At 49.2% G+C, this 19085-nt stretch overlaps 2 protein-coding genes across 4 annotated transcripts in view; one reads left to right on the top strand and one right to left on the bottom strand.

Annotated features, from left to right (window-relative positions):
* The window catches only part of PDE1B (phosphodiesterase 1B, calmodulin-dependent), a 29124-nt gene extending 24880 nt beyond the window's left edge, over positions 1–4244 (top strand). Inside the window, exons 11-16 of one of the 3 annotated variants that reach the window (XM_006869918.1) lie at positions 149–269; positions 522–603; positions 859–967; positions 1402–1532; positions 2166–2289; positions 2840–4244. In XM_006869918.1, the coding sequence (XP_006869980.1) occupies positions 149–269; positions 522–603; positions 859–967; positions 1402–1532; positions 2166–2272 (550 nt within the window). In that variant the 3' untranslated portion in view covers positions 2273–2289; positions 2840–4244. The remainder of the gene's footprint in view (positions 1–148; positions 270–521; positions 604–858; positions 968–1401; positions 1533–2165; positions 2290–2839) is intronic. The other 2 variants (XM_006869919.1, XM_006869920.1) reach the window with 2 other exon arrangements.
* On the bottom strand, positions 2717–14803 carry PPP1R1A (protein phosphatase 1, regulatory (inhibitor) subunit 1A). Its single transcript, XM_006870121.1, has 7 exons — positions 14720–14803; positions 9891–9951; positions 8667–8704; positions 8272–8335; positions 6925–7080; positions 5908–6014; positions 2717–2944 (listed from the first exon to the last, which is right to left on the bottom strand). The coding sequence occupies exons 1-7, from the start codon at positions 14801–14803 to the stop codon at positions 2717–2719; spliced, it is 738 nt and encodes a 245-aa protein (XP_006870183.1).
* Positions 14804–19085: the final 4282 nt, after the last annotated feature.

Here is a 19085-nt window from a genome sequence, read left to right as displayed (position 1 = left end):
AGAGAGAGAGAGAGAGAGAGAGAGAGAGAGAGAGAGAGTGTGTTTATGTGCTGGTCTGAGAGGGCATGTGGTAGGAAGTTTGAGAATGGTTCAGCCTTCTTTTTTTTAAAAGGCCAGTCTCCTTTCCTTTGTTACCTGCCCCAACCAGGATTGACAAGCCTAAGGCCCTGTCTCTACTGCTCCATGCTGCTGACATCAGCCACCCAACCAAGCAGTGGTCGGTCCACAGCCGCTGGACCAAAGCCCTCATGGAGGAATTCTTCCGTCAGGTAGCATTTGCCTACCCACGGCCCTTGGGGGCCTTCCTTCAGTGGCCTGAAGCTCAGATCTGATTCCAAAGCCATTGGATAAAATCTCATTATCTGGAAAGCTTAGCAATTGATGCCACATTTGCATGTCCTTTGTATATCACTTATTTCTTGGTGAAAGGCACAGAAATTCCTCGCTTTCCATAACAACCCCCAGATCTGGCAGGTCTGAGGTATCTTCTGGAGCTTTCCCACCGTCCTCTCTTCCCCCAGGGTGACAAGGAGGCAGAGCTGGGCCTGCCCTTTTCTCCACTCTGCGATCGCACTTCCACTCTGGTGGCGCAATCCCAGATTGGTGAGTGCTCTTTCTGCAGGGATGGGGAAGAGTGCTGTCCTAAGTCCACACAACCCCACACCATTGTTCCTAGATCAGGAGTCCTGGGGTGGAGGGAGGGGAGTTTCGGGTTCACAGAGATGTCTTAAACCTTCTCAGAGTACATTTTCAGCTCCAGGTTATAGCCCTACCCTATTTTATATGCAGCCAGGGTCCTGGCCATGCCATCTGTAATCTCTACCTAGAGCTCCTCCCCTGTGGCTTCCTTCACTGTAGGTTTCATTGACTTCATCGTGGAACCCACGTTCTCTGTGCTCACTGATGTGGCAGAGAAGAGTGTGCAGCCCCTGGCGGATGATGACTCCAAGTCTAAAAGTCAGTCCAGGTAAGGGAGTCTGGGCTGGCCAAGTCTGGTTCTGGGAGAGGAGTGATTCATATGGCAAGGGTGCTAGAGAAGCAGAAAACTCCAGCTTGGGAGCCCCTCTGCTGCTTGTCACACAGATGGGACCCGAAGGGTATGACCTGCACATGTGCTTCCCTCCGTCTATCTGCCTCCAATTTTGTCTCTTCTTTTAGCTCTGTCTTTAGTGTCTTTCTGCCAACCTTGTTTTTTTGTTTTCCTTTTACTCTGAGGGATGGTGGGGAGGAGGACAGGATCCTGGGATGACCTAGTAGAGGCAAACAAGGAGGATGGCTAGACTTCATAAGCTGACTCCTCCTAGTCTTCCTTCCTCTCCCTCCCTCCTCTCTGGGTTCTGAAGGCAGTTTTGGAGTGGGCTGGGCATCACTCTGGAGTTGTGGGGGGGTTCCTGATTCTAGCTTCCAGTGGCGCCAGCCTTCTCTGGATGTGGAAGTGGCAGAGCCCAACCCTGACGTGATCAGCTTTCGCTCTACTTGGACCAAGTACATTCAGGAGAACAAACAGAAATGGAAGGAACGGGCAGCAAGTGGTGAGTACCATTGGGATTGGGGTGAGATGTTGAGGCAAAGACTAATGGAGCAGGAGCTGGTCCATTTTCCTTAAGTCTCTGGGGTAACCCTTTGTTTGAGTGCTAGAGTGTGGACTAGAGCTGATCAGACTGATCACAGTGAAGACTGGCTGAGTGGCCGGCCTGTTCTAGAATGAGGCTTGGAGAGAAGATGGATTCTAACTTACAGAAACTTTGTAGGGCAGTGTTGATAGGGCTTCTGTGACTGTAAATCTTTACAGAAGCAGACTGCCACATCCTTTTCCCATGGAGCAGCTGTGGGTTCAAACTGTCCACCTTTTGGTTAGCAGTTGAGTGCATGCCATGGCAGCTTGAAGAAAACATAGGGACAGCTGTATTCTACAACCTAATGGACTTCATTACATTATGGTCCATGTAAATGGTGTCCCTAGATTGGGGCAACTTAGTGTGAAATCTCTTCCATTATTAGGAGGTTAAGGATTGTGAATTTTAGCAAGGTTGGAGAGGTGCTCCCCAAGTGGGAATTAGTTGAATGGAGCTCAGTCAGAAGACAGAGGGGTGGTTGAAAATACCTTCTTTTTCTCCACATACTCCTTGGGTTATGACCTTAAGTTTCTTCATGTCCGCCTGCAGGCATCACCAACCAGATGTCCATTGATGGGCTGTCCCCATGTGAGGAGGAGGAGGCCCCATCCTCCCCTACTGAAGATGAACACAACCAAAATGGGAATCTGGACTAGCCCTGAGGGTAACCCAGGTGACAGTGGTGTAGTGAAGGGTGGGAGTTGGGAGAGCCTTGAGAACTGAGTGTCCAACATTAAGAACTGAGTGTCCAGCCTTGAGAACTGAGTGACCTTCTTGAAGGGTCATCTCTGGGGTCCAATGGATGTGAGGTGCCTCCCCCTTTCCAGGTAGGAAAATGGAGGAAGTGAAGACACAGAGCTGAATCCAGACATGAGTGGGAAGCAGGAAAGTTCCCTTACTCTCTCCTGCCCCACAGTCCTGAAGGAAGAGAAGAGTGGCTCCTCAGAACCACAGCAGAATAGGATGGGGACTGAGCAAGGTGCAAACTAGCCTGTAGAGCACACGGGTGAGAATAAGAAAAAATAGAACCTGCTCAGAGAGGTCAGTTGAGCGTGACTTGGATTTCAGTCACCCACACACCCTTGGCTGGGCACCCTTCTTCAGGGCATTTCCCACACAATTGTTGAGAGATTGAGCAGGGATTCAGCAGGGCTTGGAGAAGGTAGCTCATGCTGGAGACAAAAACAAAGAGTAGAACCCTGAGGCTTCTTTATCTTCCCCAGGTCCTCATTGAGTCTAAAGTCTTCGATGTCATCAGCACCATCCATCGGGACTGGCTCCCCCATCTGCTCCAAGGGAGCCCAGAGGTCGTGGAACAGATAACCCACCTGAAGGCCAAATGCCAGAGATTGTGGGGTTGGGGGAAGGGCCCCTCCCCACCTGAAACCCATTGGGACACACTTTAATCTCCCAGCAATAAGACTGGGAAACTTCAGGCTCCCAGTGGTCACTGTGTCCATCTCCCTGCCTCTGGACTCCCCCCATGGACAATTGTCTGGCTAGGAGGTGGGGGTAGCTTCCTGGAGGTTTCCCAGGGCTTGGAGGGAGGGTCAGAGATGCCAGCCCCCCTGGCCCTCCCCCATCCTTTTTGCCTCCGTTTCTAAGCAATACATTTTGGGGGTTCCCTCAGCCCCCCACCCCAGATCTTAGCTGGCAGGTCTGGGTCCCCCTTCTTCTCCCCTGGGAGAGGCTGGAGTAGGATAAAGCTGGGGGTTTTTAGAGCCCTTACACGTGGGGAGGGGAGTGGGCTCCTTCAGGACATAGTAACTTTCTATGGGGGGGTATCTTCTTTACCCCAGACCTGTACTGCTTTAGCCCCATCCCTACCTTGCCCAACTCTTGGAAATCTTCCCTCTCCCTGATTCTGAAATGGATACTGGGAAAGAGAGGAGGCATTGGGACCAAGGACTGAGGACAGTCCTTTTCTGGGGTTCTTAAGAGTTTGGGAATGGTCTGGGTCCCTGGGACTTGTTACCTGACCTGGCTGAGTCCTGAGTCCCAAGTCCTTAGCCTCCTTCCTCTCCACTTGGACTGGGAGGCTCCCATCCGACCAATGTCTGTAAAGTGCTTTGAAGTCTCCCTAGCAAAGCACCTTCAGGATGTTATTTTTTTGAGCACAGGCTGGAGACCAGCTGGGTGGGAGTCAAGGGTGCAATGGGGAGGGTGAGGCATAATCTAGTAACCTTGTGTTGCTGACAGAGAGGGTCCCTCATCTCCCTTAGTCCCCTGTGCTGGCCCAGCCACAGGCACCAAGAGGCCCCTTCCCTGAGACTATAAATAGAGGGTGGCTGGTGGAAGGCCAGTGGGGAAGGGTGTTGGGCTGCTATTGTCATGCCCTCTGAATGGAGCCCAGCCTGGCCTAATGCCCCTTCCTTACCTCAGGCTCCTCCTCACCTCCACCTTATCCCAGGAAAGGCCAAAGTCCGGGTGACTGCCCTCCTCCTTTGTAAATACCAACCATCCATTTGTACAGTGGACCCCATTCGTGTGAAGTCCATATCCACGGTCCCTGACACTTGTTCCTTCCACCCCACACCCCAGGTGGGGCAGAGACGCATGTAACTCACCCTGCCCTTGGTCTCCCAGGCCCCTGCTATAGCCAGAGATCAATAAAAAAGGGAGACCAGGTCTGATTGTGTGTACTGTTCCCTGGGGTGGCAGATCAGCCAGCGCCGTTATGTGCATGTTCTCTTTGAAGCTGAATAACATCTAGTGAGGTATTCTCCTTATTATGTAGGTGGGTAAACTGTGGCCCAGAGGGACATGGTCTTGCCCAAGGGCACAACGAGGTGCACTACAGAAGTTTTGAAGCTCTGCTTTCTCCTCTACCTCTCCGCTGCTGCTTTCTTCTTCCATGAAACCCAGCTGAGAGGTGTCCACTCTGTACGCACCCCCAGCTGAAAGCCATGGAAAGGAGAGGTCTGACTGTGTGGGGTCTGTAGACTTTCTTTCGCCTCTTACTGCTTTTTGTCTTTCACCTTGGCCTCTCCCTGTCTAAGACAAGGGCAAGCGATACCCTTCCAACTTCAAAAGGGCCCCTTCTTTAACAGCCACTCTGTCTTCAGTCCATTTTTGCTAATGGAGCAAGCACTTGGAGTTGGAATAAGGGGAGGTAGTCTTCTCATAGCTAGACACGGAAACACATCCCAGAGCATGAGAATGCAAAATGAAGGCCACTGAAATTCTGGAAGGCAGGCAAAGAGGTATCCACACAACACAACCAACCTCCTCTCCTTCCCTTGGAGCAAATGTCAGGATGCAGTTCTCCCCTTTGTCCAGCAGATGGCACCCACAGCACAGTCATGCCTTAGAGCACCTGCCAGCTAGACATATCTCTTCAATAAAAAAAAAGAGCCTGCCTCCTGACACCCTGAAAGTTACTCTGCCCACCTCTCTGACCTTCGTCTCTCTCTCTCCCCACAGCAAACACAGGAAGGTTTAGGGGAAGGACTCCTCCCTCAAGATCCTGCCCTGCTTGTCTATTTCCTGCTTCCCAGAGGTAGTAGGTCTGGGATTATGGGGAGATGTAGAGAGGGCGGTAAAATGGGAGAGAGGAATTCTCCAAAATGGAAGAGAAGGAAAGTACCAAGGACTAACACCAAATTTATCAGATTTTAAAAATGAGATTTTCCCCAAAAGTGAAGAAATAAGCAAATCCAGGGTCTGTGCCTTCCCAAGTGGCAGTCTTGATTCCAGGATACTTCCTCCACTCTCAGACCTGTTGTAAAGGGAGGGGACAGAAAGACAAGGTGAATATGAGGCCAGAATGTCTGGGGGGATCCTCTTGTCTTCTCTGAGGGTCTGTCCAACTGTCCTATTCATCAAGCATCTAACTTCTGGGAAGGTTATTCTGAAGTTTGATGTCAGTCTCTGCCCCTTGTCCATTCTACACAGGGAGAGTGAGGACTGTCAAATTAAAATTCAAGAGGCTATTCAACGCCTCCATCTCCAGACAGGGCCACTGCTCACCCATCCTGGGCAGGTGAGGAGCTTCCTTTGGGTTCCAAATGCCCTTTAAAAAAAAAAAAAAATCCTTGGCCCACTTGCATCACCCATTCCAGGAGCCTGAAGTCCTACACAAAATTAACCTCAATCCTCCTTCCACAGCTTAATCCCATTTCTCACTGTTTGCCTGTCAGGGGCAAAGTTAGTCCTCTTACCATCTAGAGTAACTTTTCAGTGACTGAAACGGATCCTTTGCTCCCTTTTCCCTGACTCCATATACTAGCCCCCTGCTCCATCCACACAGCCTGCTCTCCTATAGAGCTAGCCAACCACCCTGGGGCCTTACCGAGTTGGCTCCGTGGGAATCCAATGGTTGTATATGGGTGGAGGGTTCCTCCCTGCTGGATTCCTCAGTGCCCCTCTCCTGAGTTTTAGGGATGGCTCCTGCAGGCTCTAAGGAGGGAAAGTGGGGAGGGGAAGAGAAAAGAGCATTTATGAAGGCCTTGCACAGAGGGGAATGCATCTTCTTGCCTTACCCTACACCCTAAGAATTCCTGAGAGAGGCCCAAAACCAAGCTGAGAGCAACTGGGCAATTGGACTAACAAAGTCCTTTCTGATCACAATTACTACTATAGCTTCACTATTTTTTATCTGTAGTCTGAAATTTAGGAAAAGAAAACTCGAAGTTTTATTTTCCATTTGGGTCCAAATGCAGTATGTGGCTACTGACCTGAACAGATTGAGTATATATAGTCTTTATTATCCCACTTAATTGTACCATTCATTTCTTGCAGAAATCCTAATCTTTGATTATAGGGTATGTTACACTGATAGTATATATAGTCTATCACCTTCCAAAGTGAAGAGAATCCTGAATTCTGAAATCCATCTAGGATAACGGATGGTATTAGCACCATCACTACCAGCTTCCATTTATTGTACGTTTTCTTGATGTCAGATGCTGGGCTTAGAACCAATCTTATTTAATTTTCATAAATAACCCAATGAAATGGCACCCACATTATCATTTTATGGACTGAGCTTAAGTACGCTGCTCCAGGTCTCTTAGCTGGTCAAGTGGCAGAGTGAGGAGTTAGTCTGTAAGTGCTGCTTTTATTCTAGTGTGATCCCCCAGTATTTCTACAACAGGGATCCCTGAAGTTCAAGTTGGAAGGGGCTATGTCCTTTTGTAAAGATGGGAAGAGATGTGAATATATGCAATACATACAAATATACCCATATTCTCAGCATAGTTTCTGGATATTAGACCTTGCCCAGACTTCAAACCCTGCAATGGTTGAGGCCTGCCTCCTCCTAGACTGGGGAACAGGATGTCTGGGTCCCTTCCCAGCCTGAACATACGTTGTGTCACCTCAGACTTACTCAGTCTTGACTCTGCTGCTGTGTCTGTGATCCCAGGTGGGCAGGACTCCTGGGGCCCTGTTTTCTCGGCAGCTCCCTCAGGCTCCTCTCCTTGTTGCTGTTGCCCCAGGTGATGCTCAACCATCATCTGGAGCTCTGGTGACCGAGAAAAGGATGCATTGAACATGACGGCTAGAATCAAATCTGTGGGCTCCCAACTTCAACAGCTCACAAAAGGGGCATCACACATTGCTAAGTTTATAGATTTTCTCATCTTCTGAGATCTAGACATGAGAGCGTAATAGCTAGGCAATAAGGAGGGACTAAAACTGGACAGGAGACACTGGGTGGGGCTAACAGTTCCCATGCTTGGCTACTATCCAATGGGTGGAGGTGCCTTGGAAGAAAGACCTGCTGATCGCCTTCTGAAATCACTGTGGAGCACAGTTATACTCTGACACACAAGGATTGTTATGAGTCAGAATTGATCTGATGACAACTGGCAGAAAGAACGCTGGTGACACAGTGGGTTAAGTAGTGGACTAGTAACTGAAAGGCTGGTGGTTTGAACCCACTGGCCACTCTGCAGGAGAAAGATGAGACAGCTTCTGTAAAGATGTGGTGGTGGTGGTTATGTGCTGTGCAGACGGTTCTGACCCATAGCAACCCTGTACAGGGTTTCCAAGGCAGTAAATCTTTATGGGAGCAGAACGCCTCATCTTTCTCCTGTGGAACAGCTGGTAGTTTCAAACTGCTGACCTTGTGGTTCGCAGCCTGATTCGTAACCACTGTGCTAGTCTCGGAAACCCAATGAGGCAATTCTACTCTCGTCTATAAGGTCGCTGTACGTCAGAACTGAATCAACAGCAGTGGCTTTGGCTTTTGATTTGGTTAGTAGCTGGCAAAGCTAGGCCATGAAAGTCTTTCTTTTGAAGGAAATGGAGGGGTAAGGGAAGAGACTGTAAAAGAACACAAAATTATCCTAAGTGCTGAGCTACATTCGTGATCTCCTTTGGAGGAAGGAGAAAAAAACTCAATTTAGGTTCAAGAAGGAACTTGAGTGATCTCCTGGGTGCCTGGGCATTGTGCTTGTTGAGTTCACATACATGATTTTATTGCCACAATGAAGCAGTACTCAAGGTTCAATAGGTTAAGCGATTTCTCCAAGGCCACACAGCTTAGCTGGTGGCAGAGTTGGAATTCAAGTCCCAGTGGGTCTAGCAATAGTTTTACTCTAACAGAGGCAGACTTCATGGCCTCCCAAGGAGTTTTTCTAAAGGAGTCATTGGGTCTATTCCCCAGCCTCAGATATAGATGGGAAAAAGGGATAGAAAGGGTCTTCCAAACCTTTCATTGTGGGTGTGGTCCTTGTCACCTTCTTCCGTTGCCGTGGAGACATTGACAAAGTGGACTGTGAAGAATACAGAGCACAGGTGGGTGGCCAACCCTTCTCCCTTGTCCTCCTCTACCTTGCATGCATTTGGATTGGCGATTGGGGTGAGTGTGGGCTTCAGAAAGTGGGGGGAGGAAACTCCTGCTTCCCCAGCCAATAATAACAGGGAGCAAAGCAATAGTATGTAGGAGTGTGTGGGGAGGCAGGTGTTAATATTCATTCAGGCACATTTGGGGGATGCAGGGAAGGGAGTCAGCCGGTCCCATGGAAGGGAGGAGAGGTAGGAGGATCATCTCCTAGAGATTCTGTGGGTTCTCTGGGTTGGGATGAGTGGGAGGGGTTGGCTCACCTTGAGAAGTGGGTTAGGGATCCGGTCTTCATCTATCTCTGAGGAGAACAGGGAATGAAGAAGGTGGCAAGGATAAGAAATCCTGGGGAGTTCCTAGGATTTTCCTAGAGCTGACTTTCATATTTTCTGATTGGGTCCCAGCCATCCAGCTCTTAGGAACTTGGTTCTGATAGTGATCCCAGACCTTTGCTCTCTCCGGCTCCCCTCCTGCTCTGCCAGCTGGTTTCGCCCAGCTGCATCTGGTCCTGTCCTTGACTCTGGGGCTGTGATCAATCTGCATCTCTACCCTTAACCTCAGATCTGAGGTCCCTGAAGGCAGGATTGTGATGATTCTGCTCTTTTCCTCCCTCTGAAGTATCTGTGTCTTTTCCACCTTCCAAGCCTTCTCCCTACTTCAGGTTCAGGTTAGAAACCAGCAGAGTGGAAAATGCAGGATAGTGAGTAGCATATGCATCCTGTGTAAGGTCTAGGTAGATCCATTCATTTTCAGAAGTTGGAGGAAATCTGGAGACTCAGGCATCTAGAACGCTAGTCTATTCTATTAACCTGAACACTCTTCTTCCACTCAAGATCATCTTTTGTTCTCCGAGACCTTGTTCTCTACTCAGATCTTGAGGGGGACACTAGTGACCAGAACCTCAGCTGCTCCCTGAGCTGTTTCTAACTATCCCCTTCTCCTCTGGGGGCCATGAAGATAGCTGATGGAGGCGGTCCCTCCCCCTCACAGCTGTCACTGCCTCTGGGGGTGGGGCAGCAGTATCTCTGTTGCTGGAGAAACCTCGAAAGCTGTTGCTGCAGCAACCAGCACTTCACTGACCACCCAATTCCTGGGGGGCTTAGGAACCAGGTGGTCTCCCTCCCCTTCCTAGCACTGTTCTGGCCTTCCAAAAGCAAATGAAATCCTTTTGCTAATTGAGTCAGGATTAGCTGCTGCTTTTGCTTCCAGGACTGAGGAAGTTCCTGATTTCCTCAGTTCTGTCCTTCTTCTGTTTGTTGTTAAGTGCCACTGAGTTGGTTCCGACCCACAGTGACCCTGTATAGGGCTTCCAAGGAATGACAGGTGAGCCTGAACCTCTGACCTTGTGCTTTAAACTGACTTTGCAGTCCAGCGCATTAATCTACAGCGCCACACCAGGGCTCCTATTTAGCACCCCCTTTCTCTCATTGGGACCCACCAGTCTATAGAGCCCCCCACTCCATCCAGGGACCTATCCCTTGGGTTACCTGGGGAGGACTGGTCACTGGTTAGCACAAGGGTGGCAGGGGTGGGACGGCGCCTTCGAATCTGGAGGAAAGAGAGAAAGAAGAGTCAAATGAATATACGGGAGTATCTCAGTCACTGCCATGGAGCCTCCTCACCCAACAACACTCAGCAACATAATCCAGGCCAGCCCACTTAGTACACCTCAGAAAATGCCCATATTATATTACATTCACTGTTCCAGGACAGACAGACATCCTTGGGCCTGTCCCCCTCCTCTGGGGAGTTGTAGGAGGACCCCACTCCCTGCATCAACCTCCCACCCCTTTGAGCTGTCCCTCCATCTCTTGGTCCTGGCCCCAGTTCCTCATCTCAGCAGCTATATCTGCTCTAATGCATCGATCTCTGGCCTGCTGTCCTTCCGTCCATCCTGGATCAATGGTCAGAAATAACCTGAGAGGGCAGAGGTCTCTCTCGCCCCTTTGCCCAGGCTGTTCCCCACACAGATATTGATCTTTTGTAGACCAGCTCCTGTAGAGAGCACCCCTGACTCCTCATGAAGCCTGGAAGCACAGCATTGAGAAGCATGCCTTCTAGCCTGTGCCCCTCCCATCCCAGTGTCTTTCCTACCCTTGGACCCACATCCTTGGACCCACTGCCTTTCTGATTTGTTAGGCAGGAGCATCTGAGGAAATCCTTGTCATGGTAAATGTATACAAAGAGTCCTGAGTAGGGCCTCTGTCAAAGTCAAAAGTTTAGCTGAAAAATCTTATCCGGGACTTCCAGTCCCATTCTAAGAAATTAACATATACAAGCAGATTGGTTGCTGTTCTTTTGTCATGCTGTCAATAATGTTTATTGTTGTTGAAGTCAGTCCAAGGAATCTTGGGACATATAGTTTTCCCCCCTTTCTTAGGAGGCTTTGGTTGTTGTTGTTGTTAAGTGCCGTCGAGTCGGTTCCGACCCATAGCGACCCTGTACAGGGTTTCTGAGGGTATAAATCTTTACGGGAGTAGAAAACCTCATCTTTCTCCCGCGGAGCGGCTGGTAGTTTCGAACCGCTGACCTTAAGGTTCGCAGCCCAATTCGTAACCACTACGCTACCACCAGAGCTCCTAGGAGGCTTTGGTGGTGGTGGTTATTTGCTGTGCACTCAGTTCTGACTCATAGCGACCCTGTACAGGATTTCCGAGGCTCTAAATCTTTACGGGAGCAGAAAGCCTCATCTTTCTCCTGTGGAACAGCGGGTAGTTTCGAAATGCTGACTTTGCAGTTCGCAGCCCAATTTGTAACCAATATGCTACCAGAGCTCCTTTAGGAGGCTTTAGAAGCTTGGAATTGAGAGGATGGAAGAGGCTGGAGTCCCTGCAGCTTCCTCCAGGGCAGTAGTGTGGAGGGAAGCCTAATTGGGCTGGAAAAGGGACTAAAATGATTGAGTGCTGAGAGTTCAGGGTTCAGGTTCAGGGTGAGGACACTGAACAATCAAATCTCCATCTTTGAGTCTTTATTATTTAGTATTACCACCACCGCGGGTAGGAAATATCGGGGTTCCTGCCCTTTCCTATGCCTAGACAGTGGGTACCAGCAACAACAAAGGGGGTTAATGTTAGTCTGAGAGGAGAATTCTCCCCAAAGTAAGAAACAAGATGCCTAGAATGGGTGTCTGTAGGGGGTCAGACGTCTCTTTCCCAGGAGAATACTGTGACATCTGTCTTTGGTGACATTTTGAGGTCCCTGGCAGTACCAGCCCTTTCCTCCTCGCCCACTGCCTGTGTGAGAACGCGTGTGCACATGCCTGTGTCCACGTTTTTCTCAAACACTGCCTATGCGTTCCTCTCTGACTAGTACTGGTGCAATCGTGCTGGATGCTGGCAGGTAGACATGTGTGTTTCATGGATGTGGGGTGGGGTGTCATCTTTTCACTAGGAGAGGACCCCCTCCTCTCTACTGTCTTCCTATCTATGGGGGCAAGGGGACTGTGGAAGGGGCAGGGAGAAAGTGGAAGGGGTTGGGATGAGTGGGTTGGTTGAGATAACATCGTTGTTGAAACCTGTGAAGGAGACAGCAGTATCACAGGAAGGGCATTGAACAAGGCAGTAGGGCTCTGGATAGGTCCCCTTCCTTAACCTATTTTCTTGCATTGGATAAGATTTCTAAACTCTCAAAAGTCCCTGAGAATTGCTGTCGCGTTGATTCTGACCCAGGAGTACTGCTCCATAGGGCTTCTAAGACTGTAAATCTTTATGGGAGCAGGCAGCCTTATCTTTCTGCTGAGATTGACTGGTGGGTTTGAACCACCAAACTTGATGTTATGAGCCCAATGCTCAACTCACTGTGCCACCAGGGCTCCTTTGTCTTATGGAAGGACAAAGTAAAATTAGACTTTTTGAAGCATCACCCAGCATCTGAACTACTAGGATACTAATGGTTTCTTCTTTTTCTCACACCTGTGGGTTAATGCACCAGACTGCAAACCCGTTTGAACTGCAAGGTCGGCGGTTCAAGCTCACCAGTTGCTCCTCGGAAACCCTATACAGGGTTGCTATGGGTCGGAATTGTCTCAACAGCACTTCACAACAACAACATCCCAAATTCTAAGGAGCTCTGGTAACATAGTGGTTACGAGTTGGGCTGCAGACCTCAAGGTCAGCAGTTCGAAACTACCAGTCTTTCTGCAGGAGAAAGATGAGGCTTTCTGATCTCATAAAGATTTACAGCCTTGGAAACTCTATGCAGGGTCGCTATGAATCAGAACCAACTCCACAGCACATCCACCACCACCCCGAATTCTGACTTTCAAGGACATCTGGTACCTTTGCCTTCAGATTTATTTCCAAATCAGCCATGCCATGGATTTGATAGTTGTGGGCACCCTTCCACCCCAGCCACTCTGCTTCCAAATAATTCAGAGCTTTCAAATCCGTTTCCCATCTTGACCTGAGCCCCTGCCAAGCCTGAAGCTTTCTGCTTACATACTTGGAAACACATCAGGAGGGGCTGAGGTTAGATTGCAGGTAGAATTTCAGGCCTAGGCGACATAGATTTCTGAAGATTAGAGAACAGCAGACCTAAGTTCCAACTCTATTTTTCCTTCTGTCTCCTTAGCACTGCCTCATGCTTTTTCCCTGTCCTACAGATTCCCGGAACCAGCTGCACAGCCCCTCCCTGTCCCAACACACACCTACACCTGCCTCTTTGAACACCAAACAGATGCAGGTGTCAGGCACGAGATCTGTCTATGACAGTGAGAGTTAGTTCTGCTTGGAACCTCACCCCAAACCCCATGCTCACACTCTTGGGTCGAAGGTCATCCGGCACAATGGTTAAGTGTTACACTATGAACTGAAAGGTTGGCAGTTTGAACCCATGTAGAAGCATCCTGGAAGACGGGTGATAATCTGATTTGAAATCAACCTTGAGATCTTTATGGAGTACAGATCTATTCTACACACATAGGATCTTCATGAGTTGAAATTGGTTCTATGACAGCCGTGGCAAGGGAATGCTTCCTATGCCATTGGCTCTCCATTGTTCCCTCAGGAGGTCTGTGAGGTCCCACCACAATCCCTCCCACCCTCACACCTTAGAAACCCGGAGATAGGGCAAACAGGTCACATAGGCAGGGAGAGGAGGGAGACACAGCATCTATCCCCTCCACCTCCCATTCCAGCAACTCAAAGTTGGAGTGTATGTACCAACCCTCTCCCTTCACATACAGACCTTGTTCTTTCTATCTACCAAACAGCTGAAACTATAGCAACAACAAAGTAACATTTTCTTCAGTCCATCCCAGGAGGTCGCAAAGTTTTTTTCAGGTGGGAAGGTACAGCCAGAGCTCTGACTACTGTTTCAGGGAAACAATTGACCTTGTGGGAAATGGATATTCTAGGAATACGGATGTCTAGGCAAATGGATACAGAATACAAAAAGATGGAGCAATGAGCAAATATTTGGCCAACAGGCGGTAGTAATGACTATGGGTGGTCACCTGCTCTACACACATGTTCATGCTCACTGAGACACACACTTGCTCACACACACTCTCATACACTGCTCTTTTCTGCCAGGCTGTTCAGAGCTAAAAATAGGCCAGGCTAGGAGGTTGGGCTAGGGCCCTGGACTCCCACCCTTTGAGCCAAGGCCAGCACAGCTCACTTGAATATTGCTCTGCTTGAACCCTAGGCCCTTAGAAAGTCCCTCCTTCGGGCCTGCCAGTGCCACTTTCTCCCTCCCTTCCTCATCCTCACTTCAAAGGGCAGTAGTTGTTAATAAGGACCTGGTGCCCAGACTCATTCACTCCCTCCCCAAAGTCCCAGCCCTTTCGGTTTTCCTCAGCCTCTTCTGGTTATCACTCTCTGCAGCTCCCCATCCCAGGTGCGCACCAGTTAGGGAGGGGACAGGAAAAACTGTTTCTCCACGTCCAACTCCTACAGCACCAGGCTCCATCCATTACCTACCCCTCTCTCATACCCCTTATTGCAGTGCTGCTTATACCCCTAAGCGCCTCTACCCGAGCTCAGAAACTGATGGTGTTTAATGGGTGTAGGATACAAGGTTAGTAGAGGCCAGAGATCGAGCCTCAGGCCGGTCCTCTCCTGCAAGATTAGGGAGGCATCGAGTGGAGGCAACGAGTGGAGGTGCTCATCCTGCTGTCGGTTTCAAAGAAGCCCAGATGGGGAGACGTTACTCCGACGGTGGGGGAGGGGATACAGGGTCCCCCAAACTGAGCCCGTACTCCCTCAAAGGGGCGCGCTGCTAAGCGAGGAATGGGCAAAGATCCCAGGTTCCCCCCAGTCCAGAGTCCTTCGTCCTCAGGAAGGCAAGTCTTCTACTGCTCCGCCCTGTTCCTCACCTGCTCCGCCGCCTCGGGGTCAAGGTGCGGTTCCAGGAGCGGGACCGTGAACTGGATCTTCCGGGGGCTGTTGTCTTGCTCCATGGCTGCGCCGGCGGCCTGTGGGCCGGCGCTGCGGCTGGAGGAAAGTCGGCAGGACTCGGGGGCTGGGGCGGGCGCGTTCCCTCTCCGCAGCGCTCCGGCCCCCGGCCCCAGCCCGGCGCGTTCGGCTCCCAGCTCCGCGCTCCCAGCTCGCGGCTCCGGGGACTCTGCGGCCTCTGATTGGCTCCGCACCCGCCCCTCCCGGGCCTCTTTCTCCCCCTCCCTCAGCCCGCTATCTTAACCCCGTCGTGCCTGCGCCGCTGGTTGGGAGGGTCACTGTCCAGAGGGCGCGCGCGAGTCGGGGCGTGGCCCGGTCCAAGTTGTAATCCACTGGCGGTGCGGGTACCGGTAGCCAGGTATCCTCGGAGTTCTGGACAATGAGTGTGGGTGGGGAACGGCTACAGAGAATGCGTCCAGCCTGGGGCAAATTTAGAGGCTTGGAGGGTGGATGGGTGCTTCAGGGGAGGGGGCTGCAAACGCGAGATTTCATTTAAGATTTTAAAGGAGATTGTCTCATAAAGAAAAGAAAGGGGATTTTCGCATGCAGCAGAATGGATTAAGGTTAGACCTGGAAAGGAACTTTCCCTTGAAAGAATAGGGGAGGTGCAGGTTGTGGGCATCTGGGAGGTGGGCCTGAAGATCTACAAGGGGCTGCAGAGGCCAGAGCGTCACTCTAGAAATGTTGAGCATGTGGAGGGCTGGGTAGAGAGCACCATCTGGGACTCAGCAGAAGGAGTAATGGGGGTGGGGTGTGGGGAGCCAATAATGCTTGTGAAATAGATTTCTCTTTCTGCTTACTAAATTATGGGGATCCTAATGTAGGAGTCCGGGTGTGGCGCTGCAGGATAATGCTCCGGACCTCAAGGTCGATTTGAACTGCAAGGTCGGTGGTTCAAACCTACCCCAGCTCCTCGGAAACAGGGTTACTGTAAATCAGAAACGACTTGACAACACTTAACAACAACAACAACAAAGTAGGTTAAGTGTGGCGCTGTAGGATAAGCACTGGACTGTTAACTGCAAGGTTGGCAGTTCAAACTCAGCAACACTCTCAGAAACCCTATATAGGGTTGCTATGAGTCCAAATTGACCCCATGGCACACTACCACCACAACCCAACAACAATAGAAGTGAAAGGCCTGCGTCTGGAGACTGTTTTGAGATGAAGAGGGATGTTCCTTCCGCCAGTGGCTTGTTTCTAGATGGGGTTGGCTTCTAATTCCCCTATAGTGAGAATAATGAGAAAGATCAGTTCAACTGAAGGGATAGGGGTTAGACTATGTGAAGAACCTGTCTGGTGTGGGCACCAAGGTGCCCATTAATATTAGCCAGTGGGTGAAATAGAAAGATATTCATAAGGGTGGGCATTGTGCCAGGGTCTGGGGAGCACTGGCAGAGGGAGGGGAGGTGCTGAGGTGCTGGGGAGGGGCAGGGTTTGATAATCCCCTAAAAGAGGGGAAAAGGACAGGGTGGTGAGGAGGAGGGACTGGGAGTGCTGGTAGAAGGACAGGGACCAGTAGATCTGTTTCTTTAGCTTTCAAATGAGCATCTGTCAAGTTCCATATAGCTTTATGGCTAGTTCTTCAAGGCATAACCTGTGGTCATCCTCATCTTCTCCTCTAAGGGGCCAGCCTCCAAAGTTCAGTTGCCTCCTCTCCTGAGCAGTCTTTCCCTGGCCTGGATTTCACATGGCCCCCTCCCCTGTTACCTCCCAAAATAACCTCCCCTGCTTCCCTCCTCCCAGCCATATCTCTTTACACATGCCAGACCCGGCTCAATTTTCTCTGGGCGAGGCGGGGACATCAGAACCCAGGGCCTTGAAGACTCTGGTCAGCTGGATCTCCATTTGTATGTTGACTGGTCCATTTGCCTGTCATGGGGACTCCAGGAATGAGTCCCTGCACCCAGCCTGAGCCTCCAGTGCTCCCTTACTCACTCTTCGGTGTACAGGGCTGCCTTTTCTTAGTACCCCATCCCTCTCCCAACAGAAGTGACAATGGAGGGAGAGGATGTGAAGGCACTGAAGCAGAAAGAATAAGGGTAGGGTGGTGCACACTGGGCCCATTTGGGCTCAGGTGCTTGCTCTGACCTTCTTTCCACTCACCCTCCCTCCTAACCAAATACACAAAGAACAGGATCCTCCAAATAGGCATCTGTCTATACTGAAGCCAGGATTCTCACACCACTTTCTCTGGGGCCTTAACCTTGATTTCAGCATCTGTAAAATGAGCAGAATAGTCCCTACCTCATAAAGTTAAGTATTATGATGCTAGGTACTTGGCACATAAAAGGTCCTCAATTTATTTTTGCTGTTGTGTGCTGTTGAGTCGATACCATCGTATAGCAACACTGTAGGGTTTCTGAAGCTGTAAATATTTACAGGAGCAGACAGTCTCATCCTTCTCCCGAGGAGTGACTGGTAGATTTGAACTGCTGAACCTTACAGTTAGCAGCCCAAGTGTAACCCACTACAACACCAGGACTTCAATTAGTCGATGTGTGATGTTGTAGCATAGGCACTGGACCGAAAGGTTGGTTTGAACCGCAAGTTCAACTTATGAGACTTAACAAGAGTTATCATTGTTTTGCCTCCTAGCAGGACAGCGGTATTAGGGTTTTTATATAAAGATCCTCCTGCTCTATCCCTGCAGAATACTGAATGATCAGAAAGTAGCCAAAGAAGATGGAAGGAATACATACAGCAGCTGTGTCAAAAACAAATAGTCGATGTCTAACCATTTTAAGAAGTAGCATATGATCAAGAGCCAATAATCTTGAAGGAAGAAGTCCAAGGTGCACTGAAATCATTGGCAAAGAACAAGGCTCCAGGAATTGATGGAATACAAATTGAAATCTTTAACAAACTAATGCAGCACTGGAAGCACTCACTCATCTATGCCAAGAAATTTGGAAGACAACTAATTACCTGGTTAACTGACTGGAAGAGGTCCTTATTTGTGCCCATTCCAAAGACCCAACAGAATGTGGAAATCATCAGACAATATAATTGATATCTCATGCAAGTAAATTTTGCTAAAGATAATTAAAAAATGGCTTCAACTATACATTGACAGAGAACTTCCAGAGGTTCAAGCTGGTTTCAGAAGAGGATGTGGAATGAAAGATATCATTGCAGATGTCAGATGGATTTTGGCTGAAAGCAGAAAATACCAGAAAGATGTTTGCCTGTGCTTTATTGACTGTGCAATGGCTTTCAATTGTGTGGATCATGACAAGCAATGGACAGCATTGTGAAGTATGAGTATTCTGGAACACTTAATTGTGCTCATGAGGAACCTGTACATGGACCAAGAGGCAGTCAATTGAAGAGAACATTGGAACACCGAATGGTTTAAAATTAGAAAAGGTGCACACCAGGGTTGTGTTCTTTCACCATATTTATTCAATCTGTATGCTGAGCAAATAACTTGAAAAGCTTGGGTTATATGAAGAAAAACGTGGCATCAGGATTGGAGGAAGACTCATTAACAACCTGCAATATGCAGATGATACAACCTTGCTTGCTGAAAGGGAAGAGGACTTAAAATGCTTATGGATGAAGATCAAAGACTACATTCATGGGTTGAATGAATCTCAATGTAAAGAGAAAAAAAAAAAATCCTCACTACTGGACCACTTAACAGTATCCATATAAATAGAGACAAGATTGAAGTTGTCAAAGACTTCATTTTGCTTTAGATTGCCCATCAACACTCTTGGAAGCAGCAGTCAAGAAATCAAATTATGTATTGCATTAGTTGAATCTGCAGCACAAGACCTCATTAAATTGTTGAAGAGCAAACATGTTAGTTTGAGGACTAAGGTGCGCCTGACCCAGGTCATGATATTTTCAATAGCCTCATATGCATGTGAAATAAGAAAGATCATAGAAGAATTGATGCTTTTGAGTTATCGTGTTAAAGTTGAGTATTAAAAGTACTATGGACTGCCAAAAGAACAAACAAATCTGTGTTGTAAGAAGTGCAGCCAGAATGCTGCCTGGAAGCCAGATGGCCACACTTTGTGTCTCACACTTTGGACATATTATCAGGATATCCCTGGAGAAGATTATCATGTTTGGTAAAGTGGAGGGTCGGAGAAAACGAGGAAGACCCCCAATGAGATGGATTGGCACAGTAGCAGCAGCAATGGGCTCAAATTTAGCAATGATTGTGAGGTTGGCGCGGGACCAGGCGGTGTTTCGTTCTGTTGTGCATAAGGTCGCTATGAGTTGGCATTGACTCAAAGGCATCTAACACCACCACCAACAACAAAGCCCTATCCC

The sequence above is a fragment of the Chrysochloris asiatica genome, unplaced genomic scaffold (genome assembly GCF_000296735.1).
Source record: "Chrysochloris asiatica unplaced genomic scaffold, ChrAsi1.0 scaffold00138, whole genome shotgun sequence".
In the NCBI taxonomy this organism is placed as follows: Eukaryota; Metazoa; Chordata; class Mammalia; order Afrosoricida; family Chrysochloridae; genus Chrysochloris; species Chrysochloris asiatica.
The sequence above is the reverse complement of the archived record's forward strand: the minus strand, read 5'-3'. Positions and strand labels throughout refer to the sequence as shown.

What these genes read in the sequence shown, in the direction of transcription:
- PPP1R1A (XM_006870121.1), bottom strand. Translation starts at nt 14,803, where the DNA reads ATGGAGCAAGACAACAGCCCCCGGAAGATCCAGTTCACGGTCCCGCTC. An exon ending in CAGTGACCAGTCCTCCCCAG is followed by an intron (nt 8,705 to 9,890) that starts GTAACCCAAGGG and finishes TGTTCTCCTCAG; the next exon opens with AGATAGATGAAGACCGGATC. An exon ending in TCCCTAACCCACTTCTCAAG is followed by an intron (nt 8,336 to 8,666) that starts GTGAGCCAACCC and finishes TATTCTTCACAG; the next exon opens with TCCACTTTGTCAATGTCTCC.